The 21596-nt window shown below is 32.2% G+C and overlaps 2 protein-coding genes and 1 long non-coding RNA gene across 9 annotated transcripts in view; 2 read left to right on the top strand and 1 right to left on the bottom strand.

Moving 5' to 3' along the window:
• LOC149475548 (organic cation transporter protein-like) overlaps positions 1-14104 on the top strand; it is a 30480-nt gene extending 16376 nt beyond the window's left edge. For both annotated transcript variants that reach the window (XM_089713382.1, XM_089713383.1), the window contains exons 3-12: positions 2677-2866; positions 5920-6049; positions 6518-6646; positions 7434-7626; positions 8511-8616; positions 9234-9481; positions 11011-11090; positions 11739-11914; positions 12655-12827; positions 13575-14104. In XM_089713382.1, the coding sequence (XP_089569508.1) occupies positions 2677-2866; positions 5920-6049; positions 6518-6646; positions 7434-7626; positions 8511-8616; positions 9234-9481; positions 11011-11090; positions 11739-11914; positions 12655-12827; positions 13575-13719 (1570 nt within the window). In that variant the 3' untranslated portion in view covers positions 13720-14104. The remainder of the gene's footprint in view (positions 1-2676; positions 2867-5919; positions 6050-6517; positions 6647-7433; positions 7627-8510; positions 8617-9233; positions 9482-11010; positions 11091-11738; positions 11915-12654; positions 12828-13574) is intronic.
• A 4583-nt stretch (positions 14105-18687) lies between these two features.
• On the top strand, positions 18688-19583 carry LOC149475547 (uncharacterized). The gene is made up of 2 exons (XR_016318032.1): positions 18688-18734; positions 19300-19583. It is a non-coding gene; the product is annotated as an uncharacterized LOC149475547 (long non-coding RNA).
• A 1531-nt stretch (positions 19584-21114) lies between these two features.
• The window catches only part of plx (PTB_TBC1D1_like and TBC domain-containing protein plx), a 61093-nt gene continuing 60611 nt past the window's right edge, over positions 21115-21596 (bottom strand). For all 6 annotated transcript variants that reach the window (XM_089713312.1, XM_089713313.1, XM_089713314.1 and 3 more), the window contains one exon: positions 21115-21559. The gene's annotated coding sequence lies outside the window, so the exon portion shown is untranslated. The remainder of the gene's footprint in view (positions 21560-21596) is intronic.

Here is a 21596-nt window from a genome sequence, read left to right as displayed (position 1 = left end):
TAGAATTTGAAGGGATAACCTAACTTTTTGAAATTGTGGTATGATTATTATTTAGAAGTTTGTGGTTCATAATTTAATAGGTATACAGAGTCGCGGAGATTCTCAATACGACTGTTTTTGTTGTGTGTATGTTACCTCAGAACTTTCTATTGGATGAACCGATTTGGATGTTGCATTTTTATTGAGCCTTTCGGTTGGTATCATTAATATTTTTCCAGTTCTGGCCGGTTTTGTTAACAATTATTTTGCCAAATATTTTTTTAATTATGACACTTAATCTACTTGTTCCATAGCTACTTACGATCAAACACACAAACAAAATTCATTAATAGCTTCGTGACAAATTAGATATTTAAGGCCATTCAAAGGTCGATGTTTTCGTGCAAAACGATCACGGTCACTTGTCACGGATCGTGGGTTCGATTCCCGTAGTTCCGCTTTTGTATGTTTTCATAGCGTGCATCTATCAATGGGGTAGAGTTTTATCTTTTTCGGTTTAGCAAAAATGGTGATCAATATTTTTGATAGCTAAATAGAAAATTTGTGAAATACGTGTGCTATTAGGGAGTTTATAGATTGAATTAGAGGTTAGTAATTTAAAATCGTAGAGTAGAGTCGATTCATAAATTTAAATACAAGGGAAGTCGGATAGAAAGCTTGTATGTGCTTGTACATAGAATTTTTACTAGTAATGTCCCGAGGTTTCACAGGATCAAAAACTGTCATCACCTATTTCAACCCTTTACGGTGCAATTAAATCTCTTATATATAAAAATGAATCGCAAAATGTGTTGGTAAGCGCATGACTCGAGAACGGCTGAACCGATTTCGATAATTCTTTTTTTATTATATTCCTTGAAGTCCGAGGATGGTTCTTATGTAGTAATTTGTACCACGGGCGAAGCCGGGGCGGACCGCTAGTTTTAAATAAAAACGAGCGAACGTTCTTAGTGCGTTCGAAAAGATTCCATGCAATGTTCTAATACTGAACAACACTGAATACGAGTTTTCGTTTACACTAAAAGATCACGAAATAATGCTCTTGCTCTAGCTCTATGTTCGTTTGATGTATCTGTGCCCTGATTTACCCGATGAATCGTCAGACAGACCAACTTTAGCATCACTTTAATAGTCACTTACCACCGCCTGTGTAAGGATGCTTGGATCTTTTAAATTACTGAACAGATTTTGATCCTGTTTTATGTAAATAGAATGGAGGATGAATCGTCAGACAGACCAACTTTAGCATCACTTTATAGTACTTTCCACTGCCAGTGTAAGGATGCTTGGATCTTTTAAATTACTGAACAGATTTTGATCCTGTTTTATGTAAATAGAATGGAGGATGAATCGTCAGACAGACCAACTTTAGCATCACTTTATAGTACTTTCCACTGCCAGTGTAAGGATGCTTGGATCTTTTAAATTACTGAACAGATTTTGATCCTGTTTTATGTAAATAAATATAGGTTTTAGAGTATAATTTGTGTGTTTAGAAAACCTAGGCAATGCCAGGGGAGAATTCTAGTTTATAATATAAAGTAAGGATGTCAGTATCTAAGATAATCTTCAAGTAATTAGTAATAACTGAACCGATTTATCAATCAAAATTGCATCCGTTTGAATCTAGGAAGAACCTTCGAGAATTATTAAACCTTGGCTAGTTAATGACATCTATTATATAAAAAATAATATAATTATAGAAGGTTATATATCTAATAGTTATGTAAAAAGGTTATTTGTATATAGAAAATGTGTAATAAGGAATTCATAATTTCTTTGTAATCACATGGCATTCGTTCTGGATTTAAGGGGGCGCATAAAGCAAAATAACCAATCTTCTATTAGATGATACGTGTAATATGCAAGACCAAATCTAAAAAATAAAATATATATCAAACTAGATGATATGTTCAACGATTCTGTTTAATCAAAAACATAAAATATTAAAATTTACTCGATAAAAAAAAATCACCAAGTTAGCTCTAATTTTCACACTTTTACGTTTTCTACTTGACATGGTAATACTTATTATGATTTTTTTTTTCATAAACAATTATATTAAAACATTTGCAAGATATTTGTCAGAGCATTTTGTGTAATTACTTTTAGTTTTGGTTTTATCTGCGATAAACCACTTTTGGCGCTCTTTTTTTCTCGAGATAAACGTTTGATTTTGTCACGATAAAAGTGTCACGTATCATCTAATAGAAGATTGGTTATTTTGCTTTATGCGCCCCCAGCGAATGCTCATTCCCCACTAATGGCTGATTTTTCAATCCTTGGTTAAAAATTAAAATTTATTCATCGAATAACGTATTAAACTACCATTTCAAAAATGTATTCTAATTGTCCGTATTTGACAGTTTACAGGTGACATTTTAATATTATCGTGTAATACTTTATTGGACGGATAAATTTTAACCAAGGATTGAAAAATCGGCCCTTAGTGTAAACAGGCGTAGAACATTCTTTCGTTGTTCTTATAGTGCTGCATTCGGAAAAATTCTATGCAATGTTCTAATACTGAACAACACTAAATACGAGTTTTCGTTTGCACTAAAAGACCACGAAATAATGGTCTTGCTCTAGCTCTATGTTCGTTTGATATAATGCACTGTTATACAAAAACAACTACAAAAATAAGAGAAAACTAAATTATCTCTTCAATTACAGGCGTCAACTAGCAATCCCCCCTAAATCGAACGGCCCATACCCCCACGACAGGTGTCACATGTACACAACAAACTGGACCCAGGCCCTGGCCCAGGGACGAACCACGCCAGACGACGAATGGCCCATCGTCCCCTGTACTAGATGGGAGTATAATAGGAGCGATGTGCCGTATGAAACGATCGCTTCGCAGGTTAGTTTTTATGTAACACTAGCTTTCCGCCCGCGGCTTCGCCCGCGTTTTCAAAGTTTTTTTATTTTTATGTTACACAAGATTTCGCTAAAGAAAAACCCGCATAGTTCCCGTTCCCGTGGGATTTCCGGGATAAAACCTATCCTATGTGTTAATCCAAGTTACCCTCTATATGTGTGCTAAATTTCATTGTAATCGGTTCAGTAGCCGGCATATCACGGTTACGTTGCATCAATATTGCGATACGGAATACTTTTGTGGGGGAATTCCGTTAATATTAATCAAGTGTTTTTAGCCCAGAAAAAGTGTATAAGAGCTATAGCGTGTGTCGGTCCTCTTGTAAGCTGTAAGCCAATTTTTCAGCGGCTGAAAAGTCTTACACTTCCCGGTATGTACATTTTAGAAACCATAATTTTCGTCAAAAAGCATCATAATTTATTCACAACCTTTGAGGATAGCTCGCTTTTCATTACAAGAGACCCGGGAGTCTTCCTAAGGAGTTAAGATCACTGCCACATAATAAATTAAAATGGCAACTAGTGAAATTCCTCGCAGAGCGTTCCTTTTACACAATGGCAGACTACTTCAAATATAAATTTTGACTTGGGATTGATTGACTTTGTTAATAATAATTGTAGACTGCGAAATGTAATGATAATGAAAATAATAAATGTAATTTTGATTTATAATTAAGTGACATAATTTGCATGCTGTTAATAACGGCTGAACATGCTGGAACTCAATTGTTAACATCTAAGTATACCATGTTTTTTTGGCAAATAAATTATAGAACAGATACATATTTAAATCGAATCTTATTAATTCATAATATAGAAATACTTTATAATTATTACAATTAGAATAACTTACACGCAAATCTGTTTGTCCGTCACAAAAATATATTTTTAACGTAGTAAAGATATATAATAAAACCTACAGGTACAGGCCTGTATGTTATTAACGACAAAGCACTATGTACAATTATTAAGTAATACATAAGTTAAATTGATCGGTTTATTTGAAGGTCTTATAATAATATTCTGCTTGTATATTTCAATCTATATGTATATAAAACTCAAAGGTGACTGATATAGTGATCTATCAACGCACAGCCCAAACCACTGGACGTATCGGGCTGGAATTTGGCATGCAGGTAGATGTTAGGACGTAGGCATCCGCTAAGAAAGGATTTCCCGAAATTCTTGCGGGAACGGGGAAAAACGGGGATGCACGCACAAAGTCGTGGGCGGAAGCTAGTCTATAATAAAATGCCTATTATTAAATTAGAGTCGGTATGGAAACTTTTATTTACAATATGTTGCACATAAACTATAGACCAATTACTATGATTTATTTGTAATTATTTAACTATATAATATAATATTAATTATCTGTATGTGATAATGTGTCCGTGTATAGTACTTACCATTTAGCTAAATCTATACAAATACTATAAGGCTGAAGAGTTTGTTTGTTTGTTTGAACGCGCTAATCTCAGGAACTACTGGTCCGATTTGAAAAATTCTTTCGGTGTTAGATAGCCCAATAGCCCATTCATCGAGGAAGGCTATAGGCTTATATATCATCTCGCTAAGACCAATGGGAGTAGAGCACTGCGGGTAAAACAACAGGGCACAGCTCAGCAATAGAGTTCAATACAAAACATCAATAGTACTTAAATATTAAATTAATTAAAAATATTATATCTTAAATATGTAAGTAAGTAAATACATACAAACACACATATCATATACTCAATTACTCTAACTCAAACATTTATTTATTCAATTAACTTCTTCTAGAAGCACTTTTGAATCGTCATAACATTTTTAACATTTACCACCGATTCGGAAAGCAGTATCTATGGAGATGAACCGGCAAGAAACTCCATAGTTGCTCTTTTAAAATCGTGTCAATATTACATTTTATACTTAAATAAATAAATAAAATTAATACAATGTTATTTCTCTATATTATGTTTGTTGAAATAAAAATTTATTCAGTTCGTATTATTTCTTCGGTTAATGAATTCCAAAGGTTAATGACAGTGACGATGTAAAAAAATATTTTTGTGCAAATTAAACAACTTTTTTTGTTATTTTTGTGCAAATTACTGTTTTTTTGTGTTCTCAAGCACAAAAAAAATAAAAAGTACCGTCTACCTACATATTATGTGCATTAAAATTAAGGTTGTTAAAAAGTGGTTATAAAAAATGAACTACAAATTATTATGCCTACAACTTTTTTATTACTTCAATATTTTAATTACTTACCTTATTTTTGAAAATGGACTGACGTATGAAATGAAATACAAATTAATGAAAAAAAACTTTAATAAACACCATTACAAAAAACATTAGGTATCTAATAATGAACAGAGAGGGCGGCTGTGGAGGGCGGCCTTGTCGCTATAGGTAAGCGAGACGAGTCGCTAGAAGCTATCTCTCCCAGAAAAGCAGGCAAAGTTCATATATTTTCAAAATATTATTGCAATTCACAACCGCTAATATAAAATTCTTATATATGTATTCTCAAAATATTAGTTACTAGCTTACCGCCCGCGGCTTCGCCCGCTTTGTCTAAAACATAATAAATTATATACTAAAACCTTCCTCTTGAATCACTCTATCTATTAAAAAAAACCGCATCAAAATCTGTTGCGTAATTTTAAAGATTTTTAACACGCTTATAACACATCAACTGTATGTTTGAATGTAACCGACTCTAAACTCGATTTTGACCCACTTTAAACGGATTTAATTCAAACTTTGTACACTTATCACGGATCGGTGACAATACAATCCTATCCTAAGTTTATACCTAAGTTTGTGAGGATGGATGTGTGTTTGTTACTCTTTCACGCAAATACTACTGAACCGATTACAATGAAATTTAGCACACATATAGAGGGTAAATTGGATTAACACATAGGATAGGTTTTATCCCGGAAATCCAGCGGAAACGGGAACTAATGACTAATGAATATGCGGCCGAAGCCGCGGGCGGAAAGCTAATAATTTCATAATTTAAATAATGTTATTTTTTTATTACAGTTAGACTGGGTATGCGATAAAGACAACCTACCTGCGACAGCTCAAGCTATCTTCTTTTGTGGGGCCATCGTGGGGGGTCTTGTGTTTGGTTGGATTGCTGATAAATATGGTCGGATACCGGCTTTGGTTGGTAAGGAATTCAATTTTATTTGATACAATTCAATTCTATGCAATTCAATTCGATTTAATTCAATTTAATTCAATTCGATTCTATGCAATTCAATTCAATTTAATTCTATGCAATTCAATTCAATTTAATTCTGTTTCAATTCTATGAAATTCATTTCAATGCAATTCAATTCAATCCAATTTCATTCAAGTCAACTCAATTCAATTTTAAAATTAAATTAATACGATGAGAAAATTATAAAGAATAGAAAAATTCGATTACTAGACGGGGTTCGAACCCGCGTAAATATTTTATATTTGAGTTGGGTACGAATTTGAGTTTGAGTACGCATTTGAGTTTGAGTACGCATTTGAGTTTGTGTAAGGTTTTGTTATCTAGACATATTTCAAGTTTTATTTCCATTTCGACATTTGAGTTTGAGTATGCACTTGAGTTTGAGTACGCATTTGAGTTTGAGTATATCCCCAGGTACGAACATGATGGGATTCGCAGCAGGAGTGGGAACGGCGTTCACGAACAGTTTTTGGTCTTTTGCCTTGTGCAGGTTTCTGGTGGGATTGGCTTTTGATAACTGCTTCACTATGATGTATATTTTGGGTGAGATTTTCTTTATATTATTTATATCTATATCTATATCATTATATGTAAATCTAATATATAAAAATGAATCGCAAAATGTGTTGGTAAGCGCATAACTCGAGAACGGCTGAACCGATTTCGATAATTCTTTTTTTATTATATTCCTTGAAGTACGAGGATAGTTCTTATGTAGAGAAAACGTAAACATGTACCACGGGCGAAGCCGGGGCGGACCGCTAGTCTTATATATAAAAATGAATCGCAAAATGTGTTGGTAAGCGCATAACTCGAGAACGGCTGAACCGATTTCGATAATTCTTTTTTTATTATATTCCTTGAAGTACGAGGATGGTTCTTATGTAGAGAAAACGTAAACATGTACCACGGGCGAAGCCGGGGCGGACCGCTAGTATAATATAATAATAATATACCTAAATAAATTGCTCTTAAATATATGACTTAACTACCTCTTAACTATCTACTTTTTTTATTTTGTGTTGTAAAATTCATTAATTTTCATAAAGTTTTTCTTCATATCTCATAGCATAGTACCTACAATTATCATGTTAATTGAACTAAGTATGTATTGTAACAAAAACTAGGTACCTACAACATTATTGAAAGTACATCGCAAGAAATGTTCCTTACTACAAATAATTATAATTTACCAAAACACAAAGAATTGTTATTATTTTTCAGTAACGTATTATAAATAAATAAAACACTTATAAAATTTAATAATTTATTTCAACAATCAACAATAACACTTCCACAATTTACTTATAAAAGTATCAAAACATTCCAGTCCTCGAATACGTCGGTCCAAAATGGCGGACATTCGTAGCGAACATGTCAATAGCTATATTCTTCACATTTGGGGCCTCTTTATTACCCTGGCTCGCGTTGTGGGCAGCTGACTGGCGGAGATACGCTATTGGGATAAGCCTGCCGTTTATATTTGCTGCTGCTACCCCTTGGGTTGTTCCGGAGAGCGCTAGGTTTGTATACACACACACACACACACACACACACACATATATATAAGTGTATGCACGCACACTTTGACAGACATTAACATAACTATTATTAACTTTGACAGCATTATGCCCATACACACTCACACTATGAACATACACATACTAAAACAGAGACATATACATTATGTTATATGCACACAAAGTTTTAATAAACGCCTGCGTACAAAAACTTCATAAATATACATATAGACAATAAAATCAATACAAATATACTTACATACAGTGTACACACACATAGTCAAACAAACGAATAAACATGTGTATACATGCACAGATATAATCATACACGCATGTACACATAGACACACAAATATATACGCTAGCACATACACAAAAGCGTTTGTAACAATTATTATTTATTGTCTTACCCATTTCTTACCGTCGAAACTACAGAGGGGATTCTACTAATTATCTTATATTTAGGTTCATATGATAACCCCTTGATTTATTATTAAACTAGCTGTTCCCCGGGGTTTCACCCGCGTTGCTACGCTCCTGTTGGTCTTAGTGTGACTTCCTCGATAAATGGGCTATCTAACACCGAAAGAATTTTTCAAATCGGACCAGTACCTAGTTCCTGAGATTAGTACGTTTAAACAAAGAAACAAACTCTTCAGCTTTATAATATTAAGTATAGATGGGTTAATATTAACTAATATAACCGATTTATAATATTAAATTATCATCACTAAGATTTTAATATTTCTCAAGTACACATACAGACTTACAAAAGTATAATCACGAACGCACACACACCCAATAACAAGCCGTAATTTGACACTAAATGGCGCTATATCAAAACTAAATATCTATTTAAAAATAACTAATTTTTATTTAATTTTCAGATGGCTCTTATCACAAGGGAAAATAGATAAAGCTCTAGTTATTATGAAGAAGTTTGAGAGGATTAACAAAAGGCAGATACCGGATAAAGTTCTCAGTGAATTTACTGTAAGTTTATTTATTTAAATATTAGATTTGAAAATAATATGATTTTGTATGCGATAATTATTTAAAAATATTTTTATAAATAATTATGTTAACGATCAATCAATACAATATACAGTATAAAATTATATTTCAAAAAGTGTTTTTTTTTTCTTGTAATAATCGTGATTTACATTTTTTTTCAACAATCCTATATCTCTTTGTGATTAGCCTTCTGTATGAAAATAATTCATTTTTTGTTAATTTACCTCCACAAAATTGAGAATACGAAATTTCCAAAATGAGATACCATTGCATAGTTCTAAGTTTACTACTTTAACAAATAACAATAAATTGTACTTTTTTCATTTATATTCTTCAAGTAATGATGTTTATAAAACATTTGAATTCTATAAAGATACCAAATTTGACAAAAAATAAAATTAAATAAAAAGGCCAAGGCAAGGCCGCCATATAAACTAACTTGTCTCTGGTTTTCCATTTTATGTTAATTTATGTGTGTAAAATAACGTTCAATTAGAAATAGTTTAACACCTAGTTACTTTTAACCCACTGTCACTATCAAGAAAAAACTATTCCTCAAAAATATATAATTCTATAAAAAATATTTTTTTTTCCAGCAAGCATCTCACAACGCATTAAAACAAACAGAGACACAACGAACTTATTCCGTGCTTGACATTTTCCGAACTCCCCGTCTCAGAAAGAACGCCATTTTGTTAATAATCATCTGGATGGCCATTTCTTTGGTTTTCGACGGCCATGTTAGAAATGTTGGGTCTTTGGGGTTGGACATATTCATAACGTTTACTATAGCGACTGCTACGGAGTTCCCGGCTGATACTTTCCTCACTATAGTATTGGATCGGTAAGTTAAAACTTAAACTGTAGTTATATCGTAAACTATTGTTAAACACTTAAACTGTAGTTTAAAACTTAATCTCAAGTAAAAAAAAACTTAAACTTTAGTTAAAAACTTAATATTTAGTTAAAAACTTAAACTTTAGTTAAAAAACTGTTGATTTTTAAGCTAAGAAAAGATGATGAAAGAATGAAATATGTATCTACCGTCATTTATAATAAGTTCCTTAAATATAAGTTCTTTAAAATTGGAAAAGAAAGAAAGGTTGAGACTGGAAAGTACTGTAGTCTAAGATTAGGAAAGAAAGGGATACTGTTATTTATAAACTAGCTTCCGCCCGCGGCTTCGCCCGCGTGGTGTTTTGATAAAAGGTAACCTATATTCTTTCTCAGGGTCTAAAGATTATCTGTGCCAAATTTCATCAAAATCGGTTGAAAGGTTTAAGCGGGAAAGCGTAACAGACAGAGTTACTTTCGCATTTATAATATTAGTAGGGATTGGGAAGATATTTATGATTATGAAAGAAAGAGACATATGCCATGACAGAAAGAAAGAGAAATTAGTTGCTATTATCATGAATCATTTATCTGACTGTGGTTCGATAAGCTTTTTAACATTTGCAATGTACATAAGAAAGAATTACTGTCATTACTAAACTTTTATTTATTACTGTCATGACGTTCTGTTCTGAAACTTTTATGATTGTAGTTTTTAATTGGTAAGTTCTTTAAGAAAGGATAGTTAGGTGAAAGAAAGAGTTGGGTATCTAAATATTAGCTGCCACGGAGTTTCCTGCTGTCCCTTTGGCTGCTGGTACTTTGTCGGTAAGTTCTTTTAAAAGAATGAAAGAAAGAATTACTGTTAATTTTTGTTAAGATGTTACTCCCTTTTATCATTCCGTTTTAACACAATATTAGCTTCACCTGTATGTTTGTATGTAACCAACTCCTTAAGAGTGGATTTTTCTCCACTTATAATATTTATTTGATAATTTATTAATAAATTGAAGGAACTTATTGATTGGTTCCATGTTTGATTGCAATTTTGTAAACTGCTTTTTTTGGAAATTTGAAAAGAAAGAATGACTGTCAAAGAAAGTTGAAGGAAAGATATTGAAGTTTGCATGATCATTTGCTATGACGAAGAAAGTTAATGAAATAGTTACTAGTATTTACTATTATGTTACGAGATTTCTATTTTTCCTAAAGTTTCAGCTAACATATTTAATGACTGACCGATTGGCTTGGTTGGTAGTGACCCTGCCTTCCAAGCCAGAGGTCGTGGGTTCGATTCCCACCCGTGGCAAATATTTGTGTGATGAACATCGATGTTTGCTCTGTGTCTGGGTGTTGAATATCTATACATTTAAGTATTTATTTAAAATTATACATATATGTATGTTTATCAGCCATCTGGTTTCCATAACACAAGCGAAAGCTTAGTATGGGATCAGATCGTGCCGTGTGTGAAAATTGTCCTGAAAATATTTATATTTATTTTGATATTTAATTCAATATGATTTTTTATAAATTCAGATGGGGTAGAAGATGGTTGGCGTGTGGCTCCATGGTGATCAGCGGTCTTTTCAGTCTACTGGCAACTGCTGTGCCGATCGGTGAGGAATTTTATTTTAAGCCAATAATTTTATATGTACAAATATTTTTAAAAAAGTATCTTGCAATTTCTTCTTGGTTTAAAAATTGTAATAATAATGAATACTTATTGAGATTTACATGAAAAAACAAGTTTTACTTTGAGTTTGATCTTACTTTGCACAGAAATACTCATAGCATACGTACACCACACAACCAAACACACGATTAGTCGAGGCATAGGTACAGAGTGAACATTTTCAATGTGCCCTGGAGGGAAAGAACTTGAAATACGAAGGAAAGGAAAGGAACATTCCTTCATTTTTAAAAAGAATTAGAAGTGCATTCTAATCTTTTTGAAAAATCACTTGCTTCGACCGGGAATCAGTTTAAAGTTTTTTGAAGTGAAAACTTCTTTAGCGGCGTTGAGCACTTTTTCTGTAATGGGTATAAAATGTTAAACTCGCGTCAGGACACGTGACCTGATCGAAAAAGCGTAAGACGTAATATCAAACATGCTCAACGTTAATAATCAAGTTTTCACTTCTGCCGGCACTCCCCCAGTGCAACCCGTCTTTTTTTATATCTGCAATAGTTACGGAATAATTGCCTGTGCACACTTAACGATTACACCCTGTATACTGCTAATTTTAGCATTTATTTCCTCCCAGGCGGTCCGTCCGCAGCCCTAGCGATCCTCGGGCGCTTCGCAGTGAACGTGTCGTACAACATAGGGCTCCAGTACGCGGCCGAGCTGCTGCCCACTGTGGTGCGGGCGCAGGGCGTAGCCCTAATTCATATTATGGGCTACGTCGCGAGTATACTGGCGCCGTTTGTTGTTTATCTTGTGAGTTTGTTATTTATGTACGAATATGTATTTAACCATTTACCTTAAAAGTCTTGTGAGTTTAAAATTTTGTGTGTAATTAAAAATCTTTGTCCACCTCAAGTGTGTGTATTTTTTTCGATTGCTCTGGCGGCAAAAAAGCAGAAGACGCGGGTTCAAATCCCGCCTCGTGATCGATTTTGTTTTCTATCATCCTAAAGATTTTTTATACATTTAAAAACAAGCGTTCCGCCCAAGATTCCGTCCGTCTGCTTTGTCTAAAACTTAACAAGTTATATTCTAAAACCTTCCCCAAGAACCTGTCATTATTTGTATGCTATCTAAAAAAATATGATTGGGCACGATTCTTAGCAGTTATTAGTATACCTAGATATGTATACATATTAGAAGGGAAGGCTGATTCCTGGCTTATAATAAAAATTAAATAAATAAAGTTTATTTGACTCAAAAAAAAAATAACATTTTTGTTTATTATTTTATCTTAATCTTAATACAATTATAAAGGCGAAAGTTTGTATGGATGTATGGATGTTTGTTACTCTTTCACGTAAAAACTTCTGAATCGATTACAATGAAATTTAGCACACATATAGAGGGTAACTTGGATTAACACATAGGATAGGTTTTATCCCGGAAATCCCACGGGAACGGGAACTATCCGGGTTTTCCTTTGAAAACGCGGGCGAAGCCGCGGGCGGAAATCTAGTGTTCAATAATATGATTTTTTTATTAATCTCCAGGCGAACATATCCCCAGAACTGCCACTCCTAATCCTAGGAGTGCTCGGTATATTAGGAGGCGTGTTGTGTCTCCTACTGCCGGAGACGATGGGGGCTGAGATGCCGCAGACCCTCGCTGATGGAGAGGCTTTCGGGGCTGATCAGAGGTTCTGGGATAATCCGTGTTTTCCTAGGTGAGATATTTTTGTGATGGTAATTTTTTTTACAAATTCTCTTTCAAAAGTTCGGTATTGTCTTTTTGTTTGTGAAAAAATGTAAAAATGAGGTAATTTAAAAAATCATGTTCAGTAAATTTTAAAAACATGTTCGATTACTTTGTGAAGTCTATATTACTATAGATAATATTTTAGTAAACTCAAAATTAAATATTTTAGAAATACTTTTACTTCGTAATAATTACATACAGCAATTACTCTTTCAGTTGTTTATTGTAACATTTAAATGATTCTGTAAATTTAATAACTATCACAGACACAATAGAAAATCTATTGTGTCGAGGACCGATCGGGCCGTTCGGGGCTCAATGGGTTAATCAAGTACCTAATTTACGCTTAAAAATATGCTTATATAATATTTTTGAAGTGAAACTTCTTTATCGGGGTTGGAAAAAAATTTAGTGTAACATTTTTTCGTTACGCGTGACATTTTTCCGTTACGCGCCATCTTTTTCTTATCCCTACCACGCGTGATTCGACGTATTTCTGTAAAGTTGCATATAGTCAATTATTTTTTGAAAAATAAGGTCATAAAGAAGTTTCAATTCTTACGTGTGTACACTAGTACACGCACACATTTTTATTTTATTCAATCGCATTCCACCAGTATGATATTTTTCGGTCCTTTAAAATTATTAAATAGTGTTGAAACCTTTAATGCTGCAAACTAAAACTAAAAATTAACTAATTATTAATAATTTACAGGAAAAAGGAAGTCCACCAGCAAAGAATAGAAGACACACAAGAGAATTTCGTCCGGCCCCTCCCAGGGATCGGTTCTAGGGCCTCCATTAGAGCTTCTATACGATTATCATCTAGATCCAATAAGCGAAGAAATGACAATGTATAACTAAATTAGACGATATGTAATTAATATTTATTTATTCGGAATTATTGGAACTGAGGCGTGTTGGATTATAGACGAAAGATTAATTATTTTAGAAATGAAACTTATTTAGGCGCGTTGAGAGTAAAACTTTTAGCGTAATGATAATACCGTCACGTCACGGAGTAAGGTATCTTTGAATGCCAAAGAAGTTTCACTTCTGACACGTGTGCTCGACACACACGCACTTTTTTTTTTGGAAATGAATGAGATATATTAAGAAAAAATTCGATCACGAGGCGAGAATCGAACCCGCGTCTTCCGTCTTGATCGATTTTTTCAATTTAAATTTCTCAAGTATTTAAATGCTATTAAACTAAATATCAAAAGAAGGTACATTTTTGCATATTCGAGCCTTACATGACATAAGTCTTTTGTTAAAGTATTAAAAAACAATGTACCTAAAGTATTAGAATCTGTTTCTTTTCATAAAATCAGTTGTATGATATTTAAGATTTCATTACCCACCTAACCCTTAAACATTTTATATATTTAACCATTTTATTATTAAAATATTATGTTAAAACAATCTTTTATGTACTGTATATATTTCGTTCATTCTTAGTTCCATAATTGTATGAAAATTACCTAACTTACCATTTTTTGGTAAATGAGATTGTCTGTGATATTATAATTATATTTTTGAAGTGAATTTTGTGTTTCTTTTACCTCTATCCTGCCCACCATAGATATAATTAAAAATCGTACTCGATAAAATAGAAAAAAAAATTTACATTGTACAAAATATAAAAAAAAAACTGACCAAGTGCGAATCGGAGTCACTCGCACACCTTAATTTCCGTTTAAACCTGTTTTTAATCGCTTGCTAATGTCGAAACTTGCGAAAATTTGCAGCATAAACAGCTGTAAAACTTTAGATTGCGTTGGCTTATAAGTTGTATTTTATCACAGCTTCAATCTACCCTAGATTTAAGTAATCAATAAAAATAACAGTTCGATAAATCCACGCGTTCTTTAAAAAAAGGGTCTTGACATATCCATAACATTCAAAGAAAACCATGGACGGAAAAAAATTGTTTTTCGAACCTCAACAGGACAAAACGGAACCCTAAAACCCTAACCCTAACCCTAACCCTAACCCTAAGAACCCTAACCCTATCACTTTGTTGTCCGTCTGTCTATCTGTCTGTCAACAGCTTTTTTCTCAGGAACGCGTGGAGGTGTCAACTGTCAAGCTGAATTAAATTTATATCGAATACTCAAGTCTACGGTCCCTTGATGCTGTGAAAAAATCAAACTTATAAGCCAACGCAATCAAAAGATACAGCCGTAAATGCTGAAATTTGTCGCAAATTTCGACATTCGCAAGGGAATCAAAACCTACATGTGCTTCCCATGAACACAGAGTCAATTCAATTCAATTTATTTTATAAATGGCAGTACTGCGTTGCCACAATTTTGCCAATGTCACGTTGTGGATAGTTTTACATCTCATAGATTTATAAGAAACTCAAATGTATCAGTCAAGCGCAGATATCTACAATAGAAAAAATGACACACACAATATATAGAAATTCCCAACACCAGGTTAATTTAATTGTTATAAAGGACGAACAGTAAACTATGTACAAAGTATAACATAAAAACTAAAATCTACAATATTTGGACGCTTGATAAATATTCACAGTTTTATTTTGTTAGAGATAATAAATTTAGATATAACATAAACAAATCGAGTACTAATTAATGAGAGGAGGGATTTCATGTTAGTAGGACGAGGAACGGTAGGAGGAAGGTTATCATATAGGGAAGAATTCTTTGTACAGTTAAAAAAGATATGGTCCAGGTCAGCTTCATCAATACCACATTCACAAATTGAGTTGTCCCTCACCCTGATTTTTGCTAGATGCACTGGAGTACTTGCGTGGCCTAGTCGAATACGGCAGATCGTAGAGGTAACACCTTTGGGGATGTCCTTATATTTAAAAAACCATGGTTTTGGAGGAATATCATTTTGTATAGAGCGGTAGAATTTGCCCTTACTTCTACTTGACGTAGACCAAAAATCCTTCCATGTTTCAAAAAGTCTAGGGCGCGCAAGTGAACACAGAGTCTTGAAATTTGGTATAAAATAACGTCTTATAACACAATAATATAGGCACAGACTAATAATAATATACTACGTATATAGGAAAGAATATGAATTTTTAAATACATTATATAAAAAAGATATTTTTAATAAGTTTAAACTTAAAATTCTTGAACGCTTACATGAAATTGATATTAAAATCAAAAACTCAGTCTATAATATCTTTAAGCTGTAATAAAATCAAATTTTATATGTCAACGCAATCAGGAGATACAGCTGTAAATGCTGAAAATTTTCGCAAATTTCGGCATTCGCAAGGGTATCAAAATTCTAAACCTACAGGGTACTTTCATGAACACGTGGAGGTATCAAGCTGTTTATATCGAATGAAAATGTATCTTCAAGCTATGAAAAAATCAAACTTATCAGTTCCCGATTCCCGTTACTGATATTGTTACATTTGACATTAACCTTAAAACTAAAATAATATGGTGCACCAAGCGTACCGTCATATCCTCCAACATTGCCTTTCCAGCCTAACTTTGCCCAAATAGAAATTTTAACTTTCCCGAGTGTTTATGTGGAGTAGCATGACATTTAAGACTTGTTTTGTTTTTTGATAGAAAATTAAAGTCTTTTCTCGCAACATTGATTAGATAGCACATGTAAAACGTCAATCAGTATGCTTCTACATGTCGACAAAGAAGAAGGTGTTTTGGTGGTGCCAAATTTTTCTAAAAAAACTTGTCTCTGATCACTGGGAATCAATTAGAATACGTGAATATTTCTTATTATTTATTAAACTAGAATATAAAAAAGGAGGTTATTTGTTATTTCCAAGCAAAAATACGTAGTATTATAGGAGTTTTGTCGCTGGGCAATGTTAGGTTAATAAATGTAGTGTGACCTATCCCAACATTGCCCAACTGTTTTGAGGTGCTAGGGCTGACAAATTTTTAACAGACTTCTCAAATAGGTAGCAAGGTAATTTTTTTTAGGTATCAATTAAGTACACAGCATGTTTTTTTCTTTTAGGTACCTAGGTAGGATTGTACGAGTATGTATGCCTACCTAGGTAGATTTTAAATGTTTAGTAGAAGTTACGTATAGGTACATAAATATTCATAATTTCAGTTTCATTTTAAAGATATACCTAGAAACAGTACGAACGCAATATTATTGCATGTGTACCTACCTATTACTTGATACCCACCTACATATTTTATTAAACTTAATTTTTTCATCCTTTACCTAGTTGATTTTTTTGTGACAACCCTAAACCCTAAAGATTTTTGTATGAAGATTGTGAGAAAATTACACCTAACTTTGCCCATACAATTTAATGAAGATCTACTTATTTTGGATCATTTTTTGTAAGAGATTCGGCATCTTTGACTTGTCTTGTACTTTGTCTCTTAAAAACAGCTACCTAAGTCTTAAAATGGCTGAAATATTAAAGGTGGGCAAAGTTGTATACTTTTCCACCTTACTTCGCCCACCTCTTTCTTCCTTATTTTTAGAGAAACTATTAAGAATATGATTATTTCAAGTATATCTATTCATTCTAAATTCAATTCCCTACTCAAATAACAGCATCAATTCTGTCCATATTTTGTTTTTTCTTGTATATGATCAAAACACTGTGAAAAGCGGGCAATGTTGGAGGATATGACGGTATGTAACGACATCATTATTTTTAAAGGAGAATGGGCAAATTGGGCCTGAAACTTAGGCTAAGACCAATACACACGAAATATTGTTTTTGTGATAGATCATTACACATACCATACGAAAAAAATAAAACAAAAAAATAAATCAACCGGGTTCTTGTACAGTCAAGGCAAAAAGTTTTATTTATTTGGCTATTATTTTGCGCATAATAACGGTGTTTTTAATTCGAGTGAAGTAAGTATAAATCTAAATGTCACTGGAGTGACTGAGTTTAACCACAAAAAACGTCTAACTACGTTAAATTATAATAAACACGGTATAGGTACCTGTTACAAAACATAATATTAGTGTAGGTATTTCGGTTATTAGAAGGCTTAAGATTAGTACGTATTTGTAAGTGAAAGTGAATTGGAGTAACATAAAGATATTGTCATTGTCTTATAACAGTTATTTATTGCAAAAAATATTATACACAAAGAAATAAAACTTGATGTGACTGTACAAAAACCCGGTTGATTATTTTTTTATATATATTTTTCCCGTTATGTATGTGTTATGATCTATTATAAAAACAATATCTCATGTGTATTGGTCCAACTCAAGGGTTCAGGCCCAACTTCCATAGTAAAATGCCCATTCTCCTTTCTTTATTTTATATTATGTATGGGCATTTTCACAAAAATGTATACCCCCCTGATTTTCAACTGTCCCTCGAATTCATTAAATTCTATATAATGAAGTAGTTGCCAGAATTATTTATATATGTTATCAAAGTGATTATACGTATACAATATTTTGTTTTTTTAACAAAAACTATGACAAAATCTAAAATAAAGTTAAGTTAATTATAAATAACAATCGAAAAATGGGTAATTTTACGCTGTCCCCTGCTTACTCTTACGCGTTTATTACATTATTTCTTAACTTTTTTGTAAGAAAGGTACTATCTTTTAAGGTTTTATTTGGTCCAGGATAATCAGTTACTGTGATAATAGTTAAAATATAATAACCTTATATAACAAAATAAAAGATAAAAAAATAAAAAAGAAAATCAAAAAAATTGTCCTTCCCGGAACATTCAGTTGTGTCACCGATTTTCTAAAAAGAAAATTACTGTGGTTCAAATAGTTTTGCATTACTGTCAACACCATAGCTACTGCTATGCAACTTATCAGGTTAGAAGCCGTCAGGGTCAAAAAACTGCTTAGAATGAGTGCACGCGTGTTTGCAAGCCGCAGGGACCAAATTCTTCATTCAGGTATGTGACCATATTTTGGCTTATTTCTATCTATTTATCTTGTAGTATTTAGTTAATTTTGTTTTAAATGTTTTTATATGTAAGTTGATCAAAAGTTTTGATGAATATAAGTGTTGTGGTTATATTTTAAACCGTTTTTATTACTAGAGGATTATCAAATGTGACTTCCGCTGTGTGACTATTTGAGCGGTCACATATACGCTGAACGAAAAGTCACAACATGCCTGAACACATAAAGCAATGTTTACATGGCGATTTTCTTGAGCTATAAAAATATTTTTCTAAGACATTTTTGACAGAGTAGGAAACTACGGCAAAAAGTAGATTTCAAAAATAAAAATTATTTCCCCATACAAATCGCAACAGCTGATTGATCATTTTGCATGAGGAAGTAAAATTTTTTTTGAGGAAAAAAAAAAGAAGCATTATGCAGAAAAAGAAACAAAATAAGCCAGCAGAACTAAGAATCTAGACAATGTGCCTTGTATAACAACGAAAGATAATAATGGAACAAAAATTAATTTTTTTCACGATATTTTTCATTGGTTTTTTTTTTTATTTACAGATTAACCTTCGTGTTTGCAGCGTCCACTGAAACAAGATTTTTTTTATCAAATATGGTGATTGAGATTATTTAAGGTTAATAATAAACGAATCACGAAGACTGATTATCGACTGATTAATTTGATTAGTGCCAATATAAAACATAAAAGAGACTTCTTATTCTTGAATCTTGATAGTAATTTACCCTTTAGATAAATAATAATAATGTGATGGCTTAAGCCCGAACTGATTGTGATAATTTAGTTTGAAGTTAAGTTAAGTTTATAATTATATTTATTATGTGTGCCTGCGTACTTTTTTTTCGCCATGTAAACGCACCCTTTCCCTTTTTAGGTATTCGGTTGTGTGACTGTCCCTATATTACGGAGCTGAATTTTTTAAATATTTCAGTAGATTTTACATTTAATGCCCTTCAAATCAGTCTCTTTAATGGAGAATAATACATAAGTGTAATATTTGTTGCCTTTTCTCTAAAAAAGTATCTAACATTTTAAATGTAAAGATAATAATGACAGTTGAAGTACCAGAGTCACAATACTGAATATACTATTGTTTTTTTTAATTAGCTTAGATCCAAAAGTTGGGAATAGTGAGTGTTTAAAATATACAAAATAACGATTTTAAGTTAATAAATAAACAATATCTAAAAATTCTTATATTTTGCACTGTTTTTCCAGCTACTGAATATAGTCACACAACTGATATAAAATTGCGAGACTTTCCATTGTGTCCTATTATTTTTACAGTTTTCTCATTTTAAACCCATCATATTATATGTTTTCTTGAAGTATATTGAATTTCCGTTTTAAAGAGATCAAAAAAAGTTTAAAATATAATACTATCAAAAAAAATATATTTTTCAAGGAGGGGACCTACATTTTTGTGAAAATGCCCGTATTCCAATATTCGTATAATTCATTCCAGCGCTATCTATTAAAACTAGATGTAGTTATTTTATTCTAATACTTCTAGTCACCACTAGATGTCGTGAATATATAATAAATTATATGGAACATGAATGTAGATGGCGCTAGTAGTTTTAATTATATAAATAATAAAAGCTTTTTCATTACAGTAAAATTTTTAATAATATAAAAAAATTAAATGTTTATTTTTTCTTTAATGTTGCTGATTTTTGCAATCCATATTGTAATGTTTGTCATTTTATTCCGTTAATTCATTATGTTGAAATTGAAATCAGCGCCATCTATTAGAATGTAGTTATAACTCTTGTGCAATTAGTTATATCTACTCACTGCTAGATGTCTCTGATATAAAATATAATTAACCTGATGTTGATGTAGATGGCGATACTAGTTTGCATATTATAGAACTTATAATTGAAGTAATAATAGCGTAAAATCAAACACAAGAAAATAGGTCCTAAAATACATTTACAAGTTACCTTTTCGTCATATAAATGTCCAATTTATTTACTGAATGTTATAAACTTGTCAGAAAATTAGCAATAGAATCTTTAACCATCGGACAATAATTAAAAACACGCTCTAATAAGATAAAATTATTATTATTGTCACCGATCCTTGATAAGTGTACAAAGTTTTGAATCTGCCCATTTAAAGTGGGTCAAAATCGAGTCTACAGGAGTCGGTTACAAACAAACATACAGGTGAAGCCTGTGGTGAAGCTAATAAAAGCGTGTTAAAAGGATATGAATTTCTTTGATAAGTTTAATTACGGAAAATCCTTGTGAGAATAAAATATTGGTTTCATTATAAGCGAAAAAAATAAAGTAAGAATGTGTGTATATTATGATATTAATGTTTTAAGGAAAAATGAAATAAAACAACAGAAATACAACTAATTATTTATTCCATCAACACTTTAACTTAACCAAGCTTTGATACACATCACAATAAGAATTTAGTTGGATTTTCACTCATTTAACGATATTTTTTCTTTTTACAAATACACGGTACCTACATATTTTCACACGGTACATTTTGTCACTGTTGGTTACGGCTAATCTTGGTAAGCTCTGTACCGATTTTGATAGGACTTTAACTGACAGATAGATGATGTATTATGTAGTAACTTAGGCATCTTATTATACTAATACTTTAGAGAAAATTAAAAAAAGCGTTGAATGAGCGACAATCCTTACAAATAATAACAAAACAATATTTTTGAGCAAATACATAAAACAACTACATGTGAGTGAGATCTGAAATAAAATATTATTACATTTTAAATATATTTTCTAAAAATTCAATATGGCGGACAATGGCATGATATTTTCACTACAGAAATTTATCAACTGACAGTCAACAATATTCT

The sequence above is a fragment of the Colias philodice genome, chromosome 30 (genome assembly GCF_061535455.1).
Source record: "Colias philodice isolate Cphi_HAF_F1 chromosome 30, ilColPhil1 Martin Lab GWU primary, whole genome shotgun sequence".
Classification (NCBI taxonomy): Eukaryota; Metazoa; Arthropoda; class Insecta; order Lepidoptera; family Pieridae; genus Colias; species Colias philodice.
This window is presented reverse-complemented; position numbering and strand designations above follow the sequence as displayed.